The sequence below is a fragment of the Vidua macroura genome, chromosome 10, assembly GCF_024509145.1.
Source record: "Vidua macroura isolate BioBank_ID:100142 chromosome 10, ASM2450914v1, whole genome shotgun sequence".
Lineage (NCBI taxonomy): Eukaryota > Metazoa > Chordata > Aves > Passeriformes > Viduidae > Vidua > Vidua macroura.
Genome location: NC_071580.1, coordinates 3,798,227 through 3,816,812, shown reverse-complemented (window position 1 = coordinate 3,816,812; position 18,586 = coordinate 3,798,227). Strand labels below are relative to the sequence as shown.

At 47.2% G+C, this 18,586-nt stretch overlaps 1 protein-coding gene across 4 annotated transcripts in view; it reads left to right on the top strand.

Annotated features, from left to right (window-relative positions):
- The first annotated feature begins 3,536 nt into the window (after positions 1-3,536).
- Positions 3,537-18,586, top strand: part of MECOM (MDS1 and EVI1 complex locus) — a 47,493-nt gene continuing 32,443 nt past the window's right edge. For 3 of the 4 annotated variants that reach the window (XM_053986708.1, XM_053986706.1, XM_053986707.1), the window contains exons 1-3: positions 3,556-3,629; positions 13,903-14,005; positions 15,768-15,984. In XM_053986708.1, the coding sequence (XP_053842683.1) occupies positions 13,957-14,005; positions 15,768-15,984 (266 nt within the window). In that variant the 5' untranslated portion in view covers positions 3,556-3,629; positions 13,903-13,956. Of the gene's footprint in view, positions 3,630-13,902; positions 14,006-15,767; positions 15,985-18,586 lie in introns of all 4 variants that reach the window. The other variant, XM_053986705.1, reaches the window with a different exon arrangement.

The following is an 18,586-nucleotide window of genomic DNA, read 5'->3' as shown; positions in this document are numbered from 1 at the left end:
CACTGCGTGCGGGTTTTGTTTTTTTCCCCCCCATCTCTCTCCCCTCGGACAATAGCCATTATCTGAGCTAACAGGTCAATGTCACAGATAACGGGCCGCTGAGACGAATCCATCAGCATCTCCTGTCACTCGGCTTCTCGCCCTCCCCCCCGCTCTACTTCCCCGGCCCCTCTTGGCCCCCCAGGGAAGAAAAATTCACTTTTAGTTTGAAAAATATATCTGCACTTAAAAAAAAAAAAAAAAAAAAAAAAGTGGGTGGCACTTCTGTATGGTGCAATAAAAGATACAGCTCAGCCCTCTTATTTTTTCTTTTCCCCCTGCCCTCTTCCCAAAGCACATATACGAGGATCTCTCCGTAGTGAGCCCGGGCCGTTCCCAACTTGGCGGACGTTTGCGGCTTTGCGGCACGGTTGGATTTCGGGTCCATTTAAGCCGGGAGAGCCCCGAGGCGGGGGAGCTGCGCTGCCCCGCGGGAGGGAGCGGGCCCGGCCCCGCCGCCCCCGCCGGCAGGTAGAGCCCGGCCTCCCGCCGCTCCATTCATGGGATTCATTACCAAAGAAATAAAGGGAGAAAAAAAAAAAAAGTGGAAAAAACGTTTAGGAAGCGGCGGCAAGCGGGGTGGTAGTTCCGCGGAACCAAACGGGGTCGTCGCGAAATTGGCCGGGGGAAAAAAAAAAAAAAAAAAAAAAAAAAAAGAAGTTGCATTTCATTAAAAATCGTTATTAATAACCAGAGTGATGCGATGACGGGAACAATTCGGGTAACGCGCCGGCTCCCGGAGCGCCGGGAGCAGCCGTCGGGGCGAGCGCGGCGCGGCTCCCGCTCGCCGCAGCCCCCGCTGCGGGGCGGCCGCGACGGCGCTCGGGGCTGCGGGCACCGGGGCGAGCGGCGGCGGCGGCGAATAAATAGTGGCGAGCGGCGAGGGCCCGAGGCAGAGCGCACCGCCGGCCCCGGGCGGGGGATGCGTCCGGGGGGGGCTGGCGGGGGCTGCCCCCGCGGGCTGCCGGTGAGCCCCCGCGGCGGGGCCGCTCCTCCGCGACCTGGCGGTGACCCCCGGCCGCGGGGCCGCTGTCGCTTTAAGCGCGCCGGGAGCGCCGCCGCCGCCCCGGACGGGGGGGCCGAGGAGCGGGGTGGGGGGGAAAGGCGGCCGGAGCTGCCCCGCTTTAAAGAGACAGTGCCCGAAAGGGGAGCGGCGGGAGGGCACGGCCCGACGGGGTGGGCGGGGAGGGGGGGCGGAGAGGGCCGCGCCGGGCCGGGCCGGGCCGGGCGCTGCCCGGGGGTGCGGCGGGGAAGCAGCGCCGCGGGCAGGCTGCGGGCGTGGGGAGGGGGAGAGCCGCCCGCCCGTCCGCCCTCCCACGCGCACTCACTTTTCTCCCATCCCCGGCGGAGAAGTGAAAGAAGTTTGTTTTGTTGAGCGGTGCGCCGTGGGGTTTGTTGTTGTTGTTTTTCTTTTTCCTTTTTTTTTCTTTTTTTTTTTTTTTTCTTCCCCCCCCTCCTTCCTTTCCCTGAAGAGGCTTGTGTGGGTTTGGGGTGTTTTTTTTTTTTTTTTTTTTTTTTCTTTCCCCTTCCTCCCCCTTCCCCGATAACTTTTTTCGCACACGCCGCCCCAAAGCCAGCCGATAAGACCAGGAGGGGCCGAAAGGGGACGGTGATGACGAGCCGGCAGGAGCCCGCCGAGCCCCGCCGCCGCTGAGCCCTCCGGGGCCAGCAGCCCCCGCCCGGGCCCCGCCGCCCCCCGCACATGGTGGAGCGCCCCGCGCCGCGCCCGCCGCTCCCCGGACCCCGACGGCCGCGGCCTCCGCACGCGTTTAACGCCGAGATGTTGCTTCCAGCCGCCTGAAGGATATTTGTCCCTCTCCCCCCTCCCTGCCCCCGCGGGCTCCAGGCGACACAAGGTAAGAGCGGCGAGCGCGGCGGCGGCGCTGCCACGGCCCCGCGGGACGGGGCCGCTTTGCCCCGTCGGTGCCGCCGCGCCGCCGGCCCCAGGGCAGAGCCCAGACGCCGGCGAGTGCGGGGTGAGCCCCCCTTCCCTCCTTGGGGGTTTCTCTGAAAGGGAAAATTAAACGTCCCGTTCCCAAGAGCAGCCGGAGGTGCGGGCGGCGGGGCAGCGTGCGCGCCCGTGGGGACCGAGCTCGCCTGGCGCGGCCGCGGGGCCCGGGGGTCTCCGGGCTTCGGGGGCCTCCGGGCTGGGGCTGAGGTTTTCCACCTTCTCATTTGGAGGTTCGGCGGGGCGATGCTCGGCAGCCCCGCGGGCTGCGCGCACCCACCGCACCCCCCACCCCACGGCCGGGCCCGATCGCGGCCCCGCGGGCGCGGGGGGGGTGACCGGGGCAGGTCCCGCGGGGACAGCGCGTCCCGCGGGGCTCGGTCAGGGACCGCCGAGGGTCAGCGACTTCCGTGGGCTGCCGGTGTCCGGGCAGCGGCAGCGCCGGCTCCGGCCGCGGCTGCGGGCGCTCCCCGGCGGGGCACAGCCTCCCGCGCCCTTCGCTTTCGTTTGGGGCGTTTAAGGTTGTTTCCTTCATTTTGCTGTTAAAACGGGGTGGCTGCTGCCGGTGCCAAGGCGCAGAAGTTACAATTTAGCAGTCAGCTCCCTGGGAAGCTGTGGGAAGTTTGGGATAGGCCGATGGTGAAGCTTGCAAGTAATGATATTCAGTCCGCTGTAATGATTAGTAATTTGTCATAATATTAGAATAGAACATCGTCTTTAGCTTGTCTGCGAGCAGTCTCATTATATTTGTTTATTGTCTGCATAATTGGAACCATTTATTGGTGTGTATTGAATACTGCCATGGTTTGCATGAGTGTTTACATTGTTTTTCATTTATTCTCTTTATTTTGACATAAGGAGTTCTGTTATTTGCTTCGATTAAGGGGAGGGATTTAAGTGTTGCACAGGACTGTTTGGGAAGTGTAATATTAAAACAAGATAAATAACTCTGCCTACCAGATAAAGTTTGGTTCAGAGCAACAAATATAAAAATTCTAAATGAGTGCTGCAATCAACGTAGATCCTGAAACAAAACAGAAACCCTAAATGAAGCCAATGCCATCTATTTTAATAATTTTTTGTTATATTCTTGTCAGATTCTTATTTAATTAAAATAATAATTTCAGACACAGTCATTGATGAATGCATAGAAAATCAGGTGCCTCTTAACATAGTGTTTCATTGCAATAATTAGACAACATTTCAATTACTTGTAAATATTTGTCAAGACATTTTTCAGAATATTTGTTGCCTTTTTGTTATTATGTATGTGTTCTGACAGTTCCTAAAAAAATCTCAGCAGGGAAGCAGATTTCTGAATAAACACGTCACTATTATTATTATTATCATTATTATTATTAATTATTATTATTGTTATTGTTGATGTTATTATTGTTATTGCTATATTATTATTATGCTTGTTTATTTGGAAACCTATGATTTATCTTTTGATTAGAATACTCAGCCAGCAACAGAAAGATTTACTCTTTCATATTCTTTTTTTTAGATCTTGGATGAGTTTTGCAATGTGAAGTTCTGCATAGATGCCAGTCAACCAGATGTAGGAAACTGGCTCAAATATATCAAGTTTGCTGGATGCTACAATCAGCACAACCTTGTTGCATGTCAAATAAGTGATCAGGTACGTGGTGTTCACTTTCTGGACTTACTTTTTTAAGGAACTTTCTAGTGTCAATGGAAAAAAAAAACCAGCAATTCACAACAGCTTTTGGCCTGTTTGCTTTTATGGCAAAAGATAAGGTACAGATGGAAATGCAGAATGGAATAATTTTGATTATGGGCGGTAGAAAATACAAATTTTCAGTTTTCCATATTGTTTTTCAATTCCTATATGATTTTTTTTTTTGGTCTTATAGCTGATAAAATTCAGGACTGCGTTCTAAGGGATACAAAGGCATTATGTGCTGATTTTGAATTAGGAACATTTTCTGGCTCCTGTTGCAGTCCATTTGGATTGCTGTGGTAAATCGTGGAGTTGGTTGGATGCTGTAACGTGAATTTAATGCAAAGAGGGGAGGACACAAAAGCAATAATGTTACCAGTGTACTTGCATGTGTGGGGCTTTGGGTTTGAATGCATATGTGCACATGTGCATGGATATTTTTGTGCCTTCCCATACAGTTTGCTGCAACTCGTAGTACTTATGTGCTGAATCAGGGTCTTCAGTGGTTTTCTTTTTCTTTTCATTTATTGCACTTAAATCCACTCTTTGTTGGGCTGAAACATTATTTATCCTTGTGTGTTGGAAAAAAGGCTGGGATAGGCAGAGGAAGAATGCAGTAAAGCAGTAAAGCATTTTGTTTTCAATTATGCTGATGAGTTATTAGGTGTTTCCTAAATCAGAGTTTGCTTTTGTCTGCGGATAACACAGGCCATTATGAAATATTTTAATGGGCAAAGTTAGGCTGAGGAAGCTTTGCTTCTTTAAAGTAAAATACCTAAAACAGCAAAGCAACAGCTGATTGTGAATTCTTGTTTCCAATTTAAACTTCGCTACCTGCAATGTAGGATTCGATTCATTTAATCAGTGTTTCATTTTTCATCACTTAATTAACTGCATCAGGTGAATGTTAAAGATTATCTTTAGCTGATTTAATTGCCTTGACAGTACTGAAAGAAGAATCGCAACCAGACACAAAGCTTCAATTAGAAATCATTCTTTCTAATCAAATTCCTTACATATAGGAAATGAATGTGAGGGAGCCTGCTATTTCCAGCTCAGTGCTACGTATTTCACTCGTGCAAGATAGCTGATTAAAACTGGGTTAAATAACTTTCTCAGAAACTATGAGAGAAGATCTTTTTCATTTCCAACTTTTACAGTTCAGCCCTGAGCACACGCAGCATAGAACGAGCCAGCGGACCGAGAGATAATTTCTTTTTTATACAGCAGCTGGTTTAACTAAAGAAACCATAAAGGTTATTAGTAAAAGCAAGTTACGTTTTCCAAGCTGAAATATGCTTTGTGCTGAAAAACAATAAATTCTCTCCATGCAGAGCATTTATGGAACAGTGATAGGAAAAGGAAACTATGTAGATTAATTGAAACAGTAAATTCAAGTATTTTACATTGAGCAGGAGCTGGTGTAAGTAGGAAAGATCAGAAGTGAAATCACGTGCATTGGTCAGAGCAACTCACTGTCTTTGGGTTGGTGTTGGGGATCTGCAGCTGAAAGTGCAGGCGAGGCTGAACCATCAGCATCTCCCTCCGAGTGCACACCCGCGCTTTGACGTTTTTGGAAGGAAAGTTATGGCGCTTTTAACTTTCTCTTTTTTTTTAGTGTTTACATTTCTGACATTTGGTAATGGTGGCTGTACTGCTGCCAATAATTCCCTTCATTCACTGGAGACTTGTTATTTATTTTGCACAGTATCGTGCTGTTCATAATTCCATATTTTTATAGTGTTTTGCTGCTGAGATTTGCAAATTAAGATTTGGTTGTCTTTCAAGTAGCTTGTTGTGATCTGGGTGCTGTCAGCAAGAGATTGTTGTTCATTTGGCCCTCTGGAAACGCTGCACATTTCCCCACAAAATCGTCCGTGTACTCCAGCGTTTTATGACCAGAGCCTAAAAAGTTAATGCTAAAAATGTGCTCTCGAATCTTAAAGCAAGAAAGTCTTTCTAACAGCTCCTCCTTCTGCTTTCTTCTGGCACAAGCTCACCAGAGGTAATATAAAATATAATGGGAAGGCAAACTGGGAAATGGACGTTACATGGCCAAACGTGTGCATGTACAAGGAGTGACAAATGCAAGTCAGGGCTGAGCGTGCACATACAGACCGTGTGGGGCTGCCTGGGGTCACTCAGCCTCAGTAGCTCCTGGAAAAGGGGGGAAAAAAGAAAAAGAAGGGAATAAAAAGGGGAAATAAAAATAAGGTGAAGCTGAGGATGTGTGTCAGTGGTTGTGGCTAGAGCTGGAGGGCAGAGACGACGCAGCCCAGCTGGTGCAGGAGACCCCAGCTCAGCTGGAGCCACAGCCAGTGCTGGGTGCAGGCATGGGGGGACACTCCAGTTCTTCCTGCCTCCCCCAGGGACACAAAGCAGCTCAGCAGCCCTGGAAGCACGGGGAGCATCCCCAGTCTCTGCTCGCTCCCGAGCCACAGACACTCGATCAGCAGGAATTGTTCACCTCTAGTTGCTTCAACTCATCTGTAAAATTCACAAGCAAACATGGGGCTGTACCTGAGAAGGTAAAAGATCCTTCCAGTGTTCCCAGCCTCATGCTGCCCACAAGTTTATACTACTAAATTCAAGCTTGACTGATAGGTATGGTTCCCAGACTGCTCGAGGCAGGATTGAGATGAACTCAGGGCAGTGTGTAATCTGGTCTCTCTGCTGTGTTCTACCTACTGTATTTAACAAAAAGAGGGAAAGAAAAACATTTTTTTGTCATTTTCCCTCCTAGAGTTTTTTCAGAGACATACCACCCCACCCCCTGACTCACGGCTGAGGTTAGGTTTCATCACTTAGGATCAACTTTACAAAAGGCCTGGGCTCTTTCTTATGACTGTATAAATGAGCTTTGCTGAGATGAACAGCTCGATAATGGTGGGATGCAGTCAAAACATGCACGCTGGATGCAACTCATGTTTCATTTGATTGCAGCTGGAGTAGGGCTTAAAAGCTGCATTTTTTTAGTTTTTTTTTTATTCCAAATGAGGTCGATCTAGGATTTCTTTTTGCTGTTTTACTATTATCTCCTGTCATACCCAATCTAACCTGAACATATGTAATTTTAGGTGTATATCAATAATGAAATTCCACAAACAGGGCACTCAGTTTTTTTCTTTTCCCCAAAGAGACTACAGTGTGTGCAGAGCTGCAGAGAGTCTTGTCACTGTTTTTGCCCTGGAATGTGTTTTTTTCAGCTCAGAGTCAGTTTAGGATTCTAGAGCAGTTTCTGCTAACTTGGACGACTCCTCTCTGTTATCGTTAAATATCTATTAGTTCAACTTTTTAATGACTTCAGAATGATTGGCTCTATTTAGGCTTTCTGGCAGTGCTGTCAGCCCAGCAAAAGCACTATTTTTAAAGATATATGTTAATGAAAGTGCAGTTGCAAATCAAGCAGTGGCATGGCAGCGTCTGTCACACATTCCAGGCTGAGATCACGGTCACCTTCAAACTACAAAATTTTTTTTTTAAACTTTTTTATTTTTAGAAAGATTGTTGGTAGGTGTTGAAGTTAAAACCCCAGAATATTGTTTCTATCTTGCTTATTGCTTGGAGAGTTCTGACAGTGATACAGACACGTAGTGCTGTGAAACTGCCCGGGGCTTCCAGGTCTCTTTCCCCTCAGCAAAGCAGCTCCTGAAGAGTCCCCTTGGTTTATCCATGGAAAATTCAGAGTGACTCAAGATCACTTTACCGAGGTTTTAGATTGCTGTGCGTGCTGAAATAGGTTTTTGGTGGGTTTTTGTGTGTGTGTTTTGTTTCCTTGCCTTATACTCAAGTACGTGCCTCTGCGAAGGGAGCAAAACCAGTAGTATCACTCTCTTAACAACATGCCCGATGTCAGTAATATAAACTTACAGGAGTGAACCTACTGCTGTAGGTTCCACCAGATCTGATCCCACCTTACACGTTTTACAAACTTTTTTAATCTGCAGGCACAGCTTCATGTTTCAGGTTTTACGGCCGCGGCCCCCTGTCCGTGGCGGGCAGGGGTTCCTTGCACAGCCACCTGCAAAAGTTGTGTATTTAAGGAATAGTTTTGAGGCTTTGTTGTCAAGAGAGTGAAATTAAGGTTTTGGCTGTTGTGGGTCAGGAGGGCATACACACACTGAGCTCATACGGGGCCCTGCTCTGCCGTGATTCTTCCTATGAGTTGTTGGTTATTAAGCAAATAAAGCTTAATCCAACTCCCACTAAAAATCTGTCTCCAGTGGAGCAGGGATGTTTTAGCTTGGGGCTGGTGGAACGAAGAGCTGCTCAGTGGTGATTTTCCACTTGCTGCAGTTAGAGCTGAGGCTGTGGATGAAATTCCTGCCTGGGCTTTATGACTGCCTGTGTTATCTGGAATTTGATGCACTGGTGGTGTTATTGCTCTCAGCATTGGACTGTCCTGATATGACCTAAAGTAAACTGTTTAAAACCAAACCTAGAAACTTCTTGTTGCCCTTTCAGAAAAGTGATGAGGTTTTTTTTGATGATTTATGTTTCATAAAAGTGATGAGGGATTTTCTATGATGAGGGCTGTTAAATCCTACTTATCTGCTTGTTAAAGCTTAGAGAATTATGGGCAACCACAGGGCCCATAAGGACAAGACTGCACCTTGCTTGGTATTGGTGTGGTTCATTAATGGAGGTTCATGGGTGTTGGAGGACAACAGATTGGTTAGATCAGCTCAGGAGAACAGGTGGGTGACAGAAGCAGGGGTCTGGTGTCAGTGGTTAGTGACCCCAGGGAAGAGATTCTGCAGGACCAGAGCAGCTTGGATGAACCAAGGCTTTCACAGAAACTAAACTTCACAGACACTGGAGGAACACCTGAGTGATACTGGGGAGAGAGGTGGCCTGCAGCCTTCCAAGATGCCAAAAAGGATGCCCTGCAGAGAGGTATCCTGGAGTTCCCTTCTTGTTTTGGGGAGCAGGAGGCACCTTTTCCTTCACAAGGTGGAAAAATGGGGATTCCTGGGAAATCCTTCCTCTAGTCCTTCCTGCATAGAGATTTTGGGGTATTTTGGAAATGAAGAAGGAAAGAATTCACAGCCCTGGTGCTGAAGCACTGTGGTGCTCCCCTGCCCTCTCTGCGGGGGGACGGGGAGGGTCCTTTCTCCCCACTGGGCTCCCACTTGTGCCCCCGCAGCTCCTTGCATGCAGAGACTTGCTGACTTTTGCCTCTGGATTTTTGCTGAAGTTTTCTTTGGGCCCAGTACAGCTCTCAGGCAGGACTCCTCTACCTTGGCCCTTGAAAAAACTCCAGTTTGTTTCAATTTATCATTTGCCTAAGTATAGCAAAAAGAACCTGGCTCGGGTTTCATCACACAGCTCTCCAGCTGCACAAGTTGTTCATCACAGGAGCTAAAATTGAAGCTGTACCATTTGGACCTTTTTATTTCTTGTTTTTTCCCTTCAAACTCTTAATTGCAGCTTGTTGTGAAGTTGTGTGTCCGTTCGTCCTTCTCATTATCTGGCGGGTGTAATTCCTGATTTTGATGGAGCTCCTTGGACATAACGCTCATTAGTAGTTTTGGACATTTAATTTGTTTTGCTTTTCGAGCAAATTCCACTCGTGCTCCGAAGCAGTGGATGCCAGCTGGCAGCATGCACGCTGCCTCTTGGGGCACATTCCCCAGGGGAGCTGGGAGATGAGGCTGCCTTGCTTGGGGTGGGTGTACGCATGGAATGTGCTCCAGTGAGTGCTGCATGTGGGTGCTGGTGGGGCTCTCCAGGGAGCAATCCACTTTTGGGGTCTTCTGTTCCATCCCACCATCCCAAGCTGGGTCCTCCTGGTTGCTCCAGTGCAGGACAGGATCCGTGGGTGTCTCCCCTGTGGTGGGAGCTGTGAGTTCAGCACGTGGCCTGGGGGTTAAAGGACAAACTGCATCGACTTGCCCTAAAATCTGAATTTCCCAGGCAGCTCTGGGGCACGTGCAACGCTTTCCAAAGCTGTAGGCAGGAATAAAGGGTTCAGTTGGATGCACCAGAACACAGCTCCTCTTTGGGGCGCCACAAATGTGTGCATGGCAGTTCCTGCCTTCGCTCACGCTCAGTGACTGAATTGCTGCTTTTCCCCCCAAAACCTTAACTTCAATTAACCCCTCCTGGTTCTGGGGGCTGCTGAGGGGAGCAGAGGGGGGTCCAGGCAGGGGCAGTGTGGGGCTGGCAGGGGCAGGGGGGTGGCTGGGGTGCTTCAAAGCACATGGGCTCAGCGGCCGAGCGTGGCCCCAGCCGAGCTCGCGGGGAGCGCGTTTCGCTATTATTTCAATTATTACAACTTCCTGAATAGGTCGAAGGTCGTTCATAATTCACGCTTCTGTCATCTTTACACATGCCAAATGCAGTCTATTAAGCATAAATAAAATTTCAAGTGCCTGACCAGGAAAAGTAAACTGGGATTCATAACAATGAGGCCTTATTCATCCATTTAAAAGTGAATTGTGTGTGTTCCTTTTTTTTTTCCCCCCGCCTCCCCTTTCCCTTTATGGCTTTGCAGTTTGGGAGCTTTTATTTCTGCTCGGTAGCACAGATCTCTGACCTGCAGTGTGGGCAGGCACAGAGCACTGATGAGCCAGGCCTCCCCCAGCTTCTCCTCACCTCAGACCCCCTGAACTTTGAAAATGTTTCCAGACCTGAATCCGATTTTGCTCTTCCTACGTAAACTCTAGTCACACACTGTTGATCCCAGGGCATGTGAAATGAGCATCTGGACTTTGCTTTTATTTTCCCCCCCTCCACCTCCTCTGGTTGTTCCTCTCCTGTGCAGAAGCTCTTCCTATAGTTGTTCTCAAGCAGGCCAGTGCAGGTGAACCCAAAAAAGTTGGTTAATGGGACAGGCTCTGTCAGCTGGAGAAATGATAGCCAGAAAATTGAAACCTTTCATTAATTACAGTAGAGTCAGGACTATGCGCCAGAAATCTTCAAGCTCTGCAATTGAAAAAATCCACTTTCTAATTTTCTAATACAAAAAATACTGCCCAGGGTAAGAGGTGCTGTTCTTGCAAAACACCAAGGGGTACCTGTGGAGCTAGGGGGAATTTGTGAGGTTTCTCATCTGGGGGTTGCAGGACTTCCCCCCCCTGCCTGCCCTCAGTCATCTGCTGCTACCTCAAAATTTGGGTAATGTGGTTCATTTCAACAGTTGGCTTCTCACTTTTTGCAAGACAGGGTAATTCCAGGAGGTTTTTGGTGGGAAGAGTGAGAAAAAAAAACTATTCATGTGAAGTAAGGACAGCTCTTAAAATCAGAACAAATTTACCTGCTGCATGATCATTTTGGTTTAAACTTCAATATGTTTTATTTTAGATTCTCACTGCAATGCAAATTGATGTATAAAGGGTTAGTACAGGTGAATTTTTTCTGTATATATATAAATTTTTAAGATTATTTTTAATAATAATTAAAGTTAATACTCTAATGATGTGAAAATGCCGGAGCTGGAAATCTGTCACTCAGCCTTTGTTTTGGAGAATGTTAGGTCTGAGATGCAAAATAAAGAAACATTACTCAGCTTAAAAAATTGAGTTTTTTTAAATACTCATCTTGTTTCCCTGCTGAGGGACAGAGAGGCTGGCCAGGCAGTTTCTGGTAGGTAGCTGGATCATCTCTGGATGTTTAAATACCAATGCAGACAAGACAGCTGGCTGCAGTCTGCTCCCTGCTCAGGGAGGTGTCCCACAGCTGCAGGAAAGATGCTGCATCCTCCTGGGCTGCCCCAAGAGAAGCCATGCTCCCCAGCACAGCACCTGTGAACAAGACCCTCTTTATGTCCCAGTCCATGTGTCCTCCCTCTGTGATGAGAGGTGGAAAGCTCTGTCCAGACACCTTTGATGGGACAGGGGAAACACCGGAGAAGGCTCTGCTGTGGTTTTTGTTCGCTCCTTGGTGTGGGTGCAAAACCAACCCGGGAACAACAGCGGCGTTTACCTGACTGGGAAACAAAACCTGGGAGAAGAAGCAAGTCCTGGGCAGAGCAGAAGCTTTGGCACAGTCCCTCTGGGATGGTGGAAGTCCTTCTGCGTCCTGGCTGTGTGCTGCTCCTTCTGTGTCCTGTCCTTCTGATTCCACCCCAAGATGGAGGTTTCCAGAAGTCTCTCCAGTCAGTGTGCACATGTCGTTATTCCACACATTATTTTCAGCCCAAATCAGCCAGCAACTGGGCCTATCTTCCACAGATCCAACTGCAGCTTACCTTTCAGATATGCAGAGGCTATTATGCTTCTGGAATTGAAAATCCACTTTTCAATATGCTCATCATAACAAATGGAAAACCAAGCGTTGCTTGCAGCAAATATTCACTGGATGTGGCGCTGTCACCAGGTTTATTTGCAGGAGGTAAAAGCTGGCTCCATTTAAATGTGTTTTGGCCTTTGGTGGGATGAGCTGTGTTGCCTCAGTGCAGCCCCAGCACGCTGAAGCCCACCAGGAAGCCCTGTATCCTTTGGCACTGACAGCAGCATTGGATCCACAGGAGATTGTGGTACCAGAGACTTGCCTGGCTGCATGAAGGGATATACACAGGACACTGCCAGGCTCTCTCAGCCTCCAAAACACTCAGTGGAGTTTGAAATCCCCTCGACAAGAGATACAAATGGGAAGCCCTAGCAGCCCGGGCTGGTGGTTTGATGAGGGTGGTGTGGATGAGGAGGGAGGGTGGATCACACTGCCCATAAACTCCTTCTCTGGGGGAAAATTGGCCACAAGCAGGGGGTTGAGGCACCGGTACCTTGTGCCTGATGTGTTTTGCCAGCACTTCTGTCACCTGGTGAGGGGTGAGCCCGGGGTGTGGGATGAGCCGCCCCAGCAGCCTCCACTGCCACTCCCCGCACTGTTCTCCGGAGTGGTTTTTGGGACAAACTGTGGGGAAAAACCCTCCAAATCTGAGGAAATGCATCCAAATTCGCTATTTGTAGGTGTTTAGCCCATATCCGTGGGCATGGCTTGTGCAGGCAGAAAGGATGAGGCTGTACGGCCACCTCCTGGAGGACACCGGTATGTGCTGGCTGCCGCTGCGTGTGCCTGGGCAGGGAAAGCATCACCGTGGGTGACAGTCCTGGTGTGACCGGGCAGGGGAGGTACCCTCAAACCTCCAGACACCTGTCCCTACCTGTGACAAGCTCACCTGTGGGACTTTGAACACTGGAGGTGATTTGCTGCCTCTCTCCCCATGCGCTGCAATGAGTGTTGAGAGTTGAGAGTTTGGGAGCAAACCCTTTAAAAAGACGTTAGTGTGAGAAAAAGCAAAGGCATCATTTTTTTAGCATAGGAAACATAGCTGTCGTGTGGTTTCGTTTAACAAGGCCCGAGGAAGTTACTAATATTTATTTGAGCTGCTTCATGGAGCTTTTTAGTGCTCTTCACATTTCCTGCTGAGACAGAAAGCAGCCAGATGGATTTTGGGAATTTCCTTTCGGCAGAGTCTCGTGGTGCTGGCATGTGCTTCCTCTGGTGCATGGACCCAAGGGAGGGTGTCCCCTTTGCCCTCCCCCACAGCCTCCTGCCACCCCAAAGGGCTCCTTCCCACAACCCAGCATCACCTGTATGAGGGGACAAGCTGTCACCAGCCAGGGCCACCACCAGCAGCTTTGGCTGCTCATGGTGTTTCTTCATCCAGGACTGATTTTTCCCTTGGTTTCCATTTGAAGCTGAGGAATATCCAGGTGCACTGGTTCTTACAAGCTTCTCTCCTCATAGCTTTTTGGACTGTGTAGATGATTACAGTGGGGGCTGGATGGCTATGGCTTAACCAGCAGCATCTTCTCATGTCTGCTTTAGAATTATAGAAACATTAAGGTTGGAAAAGACGTCTAAGATAATCCAGTCCAAGCATTAAAGTTACTTTAGTACTTCTCCCCAGTGCAACAGGAGTTGCTTCTCTTACCAGGATCACTCAGGGATGTGTTTTATGGCTGCTCTGTACTTTGGTTTGGTATAACTCAGCAGACAAGTTACTGGTGATATCTGCAGTCATCACACAGCTCATTTTGCAGCAGAGGCTGTTGAAAGCAGTCCTCTTTATCCTCACAGAGCCCAAAACACAATGGCTTTGGGGCTGGAAGGAGCAGACTTGCCACGGTCAATCAGCTCCTCTCCAGCAGCACACCATGAGTGGGCAGGCTCAGGCCACAGGGTCTGCCACACTCACCAGCAGGAGCTGGTGCTTCTTTGCCTATTGTGGTGCTTACCTTGCTTTTTCTTTCTTTTTTTTTTTTTTTTTTTTTTTTTCTTCCAGATATTCTACAGAGTGGTGGCAGATATTGAACCAGGAGAGGAGCTCTTACTGTTCATGAAGAGTGAAGATTATTCACATGAAACAATGGCTCCGGACATCCACGGTTAGCCTCTTCTTACTGTTTCATCTGACAGAAAATATCACTGAAATTAACCCAGAATTTAGGAAGACTTTTTCTTCTGTTGAAATCTGGGATGGCTTCACTGCAGCCAGAGAGGAGAGCTGGACTGTGGTTGCATTTGTCCATCTTCTGCCCTTCTGTTCCTGATTGAAACTTGATAGTTTTGTGGGGTTGCAAAAGAAGAACAACAGTCCATGTCCTTATCTCAAGACTGTGCTGCTCCTGCAGGACACATATGGGCCCTGGTTATAGGTTATTTTTTGTCATTTAGCCAAACAACTGTGACCTTGAAAAGTGGAAATCTGAGGTTGTCAATGTTGGTCACTTGTGAGGACATCTCAGCCATTTTTACTCCTCATACTTGTCTTTTACTCCTCCCACACACAGATTTTTCATCTGAAACTCCTGAGTTGCTTCTCAGATTTCTCCCCCAGTCTCCAAAATCTCCTTTAGCTGTGCTGCCTGTTGGGCAGTGGGTTATCAGCCACAGTGGGAACTGGGTGTGGGATATCTGCTTAATGCCCAGCATGTTGCAGTTTGTGCCCAGAGGTTCATTTTACAAATTTTCAGGGGTTCAGGGACAATTCACAGGGCAGGAATTATCAAGATCTCCACTTCCTTGTACATTTAAAGTAGTATTTCATGTTCTCTTAAGAAAAAAGTGGGGGTTATACATTCATTCCCATTCGTTTTTGTGTTTGGGTTTTCCCCCCAGTGATAACTTTGTTTAGTTATTGCTGAAGGTGTCCCCCATCCAGCACACTCTTCTCCCTGCCTAGTCCCCATGGTCAAGCAGCTATTGTATAAATGACACCAGAGGAAATCTCTGCAGTCACATGCAGGATCATGTCCCACGGGGCTAATTTAGAAGCAGACTGAGCCAAAGTGTTGCTCGTGGACAGCCAAGAACAGAGCCCCATGACACTTTCTCTGGATCAGCTCAACTGTCGAGTAGCAACCAAGAACATTTGTTGGGGATTCCAGCCAGTGCCTTTGTGACTCAGAGCCTCAGGGCATTTATATCTGGAACCAAACCAGGGTGTCTGGCTCCTTGTGTGGACCAACACTAGAAAATACAGCAGAAAAAAAAAAAAAAAACATTGTGGGATGCTCTTCTCCAAGTTTGTTTTTTGGGGATTTTCTTCAGCTAATCTATTCGTTTGCAGGAATTACTAATTAAGGGAATGCAGTACTCACTCCAAAGTAACACTTTGCTGATACTCTACACTTTCCAACAAGAAATTATGACCAATTTTTTGGAATTTAAAGCAAAGAATTTAACTTCATGTGTCTCTGGCTTATTTTTAACAGGGCTGTGATGAAAATGAAGAGGCTTTTCAAAACTCTAAACACCCTTCTGGCTATTTTAGATGCTGGTTTTTGTGTCTGAGTCAGTCCCTTTCATTGAGAAATGCAGAGACTGGCAGCCTCTGCTGGATATCCATGTTAGACCCTGTATAATTCCATTTAGGATGGTATTTAAACACTTGTCCTTGGTATTTAAACTTTTGTCCTAAGCCAGTGTTAGGGATTCCTGTTGGATGTCACCCAGGCAGTTAACGTGGAATCAAAGCATTATTATAAAGCATTCTTAGGAATCCTTCTTTCTTTTGAGGGTCTTCTCTTTTTTTTAATTGAGGAGCAATTCGTTAACCACACCATCATCCAACTTCTGATGGGGTGGTGGTTAAAGAGGAGTGAAAACTGAGGTGGTGTCCCTGTGCCCAACCCCTGTGTGTTGCAGAGGAGCGCCAGTACCGCTGCGAGGACTGTGACCAGCTCTTTGAGTCCAAGGCTGAGCTGGTGGACCACCAGAAGTTCCCCTGCAGCACACCTCACTCCGCCTTCTCCATGGTGGAGGAGGACTTCCAGAAGAAGCTCGAGAATGAGAATGACCTTCAGGACGTGCATGAAATCCAGGAGTGTAAAGAGTGTGACCAAGTCTTCCCAGACTTACAAAGGTAGGAGAAGGTGCTTAAAACGTGATTGAATGGGGCAGATTCTGTGGTGGCTTCAGCTGGATCCTGCAGGGCATCAGAACCTGATACTTTCACCTTCTGCAGAAGCCAAGGGTGAAGATGAGCAGGATTTCTATCCCACCTGGTGGTTTATGGTATAAAAAGCAATAGAGTCTAAATAAATCAGAAATTTGGTCCTTGTGCTTGAAGTCCTTAGTGAGGACCTTAGATTAAGAGCTGGATCTTTTGCTAATCAGATCTGAATTGCAGTAAAGTCACAGGAGTGGTTCTACTTCACATCAGCTGAGGTCTGGGTTCCTTAATCTTAGGTAGAAATAATTTGGACCATCTCTGAGTGTTGTTCACTGATGTTACCAATTTTGCCTTTGCAAATAAAGCATTTTAGTTAGAGACAGGTTCTAGATGTTAATAAATATGTCTATATGTGGATATTTATTTTTAGCAGAGCGGTATGGTCATGACAGAGTTTGTTGTTTTCTTGAGTTTATCTCTCTGTTAAAACAGATAGACCTGTGTGCATTTGTACCCAAAATACACAAAGAATGTAAACAGTACAACTTTCCTCTCACTATAGTTTCTGTGATTACTTAAAATACAATATTGCAGTGCAGATTAACAGCAAATTTTGCAAGTTGCTGGAAGATACTGGGAGTACACAGGAATTTTTGCAGCACATCCCTTACAGATTCACATCTTGGTGATTTCTTCACCTGGGGAAGGATAGCCTCAACCAATATTTGATAGTAATGTTGAAATAGCTCAATAGCAAAGTCCTGGGCCAGATGCTCTGCTGAGATGGGGCAGTGCCTTTCGTAGGAAGCTGGTTGATATCCAGGGTCTCTTGTTTTTTCAGAGTCTTGGCACCATTCCCACTCTCCCATCCTGTCTTCTTTCTTTTTGTTGTTTTTTCCCATTGTGTGGGCACACCAGAGTGACAGTGAACTGTCCTTTTTCAGCACATATGCAAATCATTTGCCCCTTAAAAGCTGGCTTGTCAATTTAGAATATTTTGTGTGTTTCACAGAAATTCTCACTAGTCCATGACCCGGGGTCTGGTGGTGTCTGTTGGAGATTAGCATGGTTTTCTGCATGCCCAGAGTTGGTCCCTTTGGATAATTGCTCCTGGATGCTCCAGGTGCTGGTTCTGCAGATGGAGCCCTCTCTCCTAAAACTGAAATGTTCCTTCACTCCTCTCCATGGAGCACTTACCCCAGAATCATGTGGGGTGTCTCAGATCAGTGGATGATCCTTGCACTTGGACAAAACTGATGACACTGAAATTGAAACATGACGTGCCAAACATCACTGCCCAGCACAGGTCACCCCGCTGAGCAGGAATTTGTACAGGCACAAGGTCTTGTTCATTGGCTGATATTGGGCAGTGTGTGGCTCCATGTGTCTGATTTTCAGCCTGAGGGATTGATTCCAAGGGGCTGATGGAGGCAGATCAAGTCAGAAGAATTGCCTGGGTGAGGCAGGACTCTGGTCTGTGAGGTTTTTGCATGTTGGGAGTTATTCAGTGTTAAAGTTCTTTTCTCCCTGCGAATGAGAGGACAATATCTAACATATGGGAATCATTGAGGAAATGTAAATTTAGCTTAAAATATTAAATATTGAAGAGAAAAGGCAGAAAACAAAGAACGAGTCATCATAAATAGATGGGCAGTACTGTGAGAAAGAGTGAAAAATGAGCGTGAATGCAGCCATTCTGTGAACTTCTGAATTATTGAAAGGCTCATACACCACACAGACAGTTCACTGCAAAAAAGTGCCAAAGTGTGCTATATCCAGATTATATAAAACAAAAGGCCCAGATGAGCCGTGCTTGAGGGTGTGAGTAATTACATGGAGAAATAGCTGAGCAGGAAGATGGGGGTGTTGGGTCCAGGAGTGCCCAATGCTGATGGTCAGACACAGAGTCTGGGAGCTGCTGCCACAGCCAGGGACAAGATTCTCTCTAGGTCTTGTGGCATATTTGTTTACGTGATGGAAAGTCAGTTGTTATAAAAGTATTAGGAGGTGAAGCCAGAATTATTTCCCCCCCCCTTCCAAAAGAAAAGAGGGAAGTAAGAGCATCTGCAGAGTGAAAGCATTTCCATTGTCTGTGGCTGAGAATGGAGGTTGCTGTTTGGGCTACTCAACCCAAACAAGGCTGTAACCCCAGGAGGTTTTGTCACTGATTCAGCAGAGATCAGTGGGCATTTAATATGAAAATGGTTTAGGCATCCCAGGCTAAAGTTCCCATTTTCCAGTGGGTTTTTTGTGAATCCACTCTTGCATTATGTAGTGACCTTCCCTCAAGCAGCGGTGTGAGTTATGACTCTGTATGGGACCAAGCAATACAGCTGTTTAAAAATACATATTTGCTACAAATGAATGATAAAAATTCAGAAACAAAAATTAATTTAAAGATGTGCTACAGAATTTAGGTGGGCATTGAATATCCTAATAATAGACTGAATAAACCACTAAGAAATGAATGACTAAACAACCACACAATTGCACACAGTTAGTAATAATCATCAAGAATAATTTCAGTTGTGGTGTACCTTATCTAAAGGCTTCTTAAACTCATCCTGTCCTA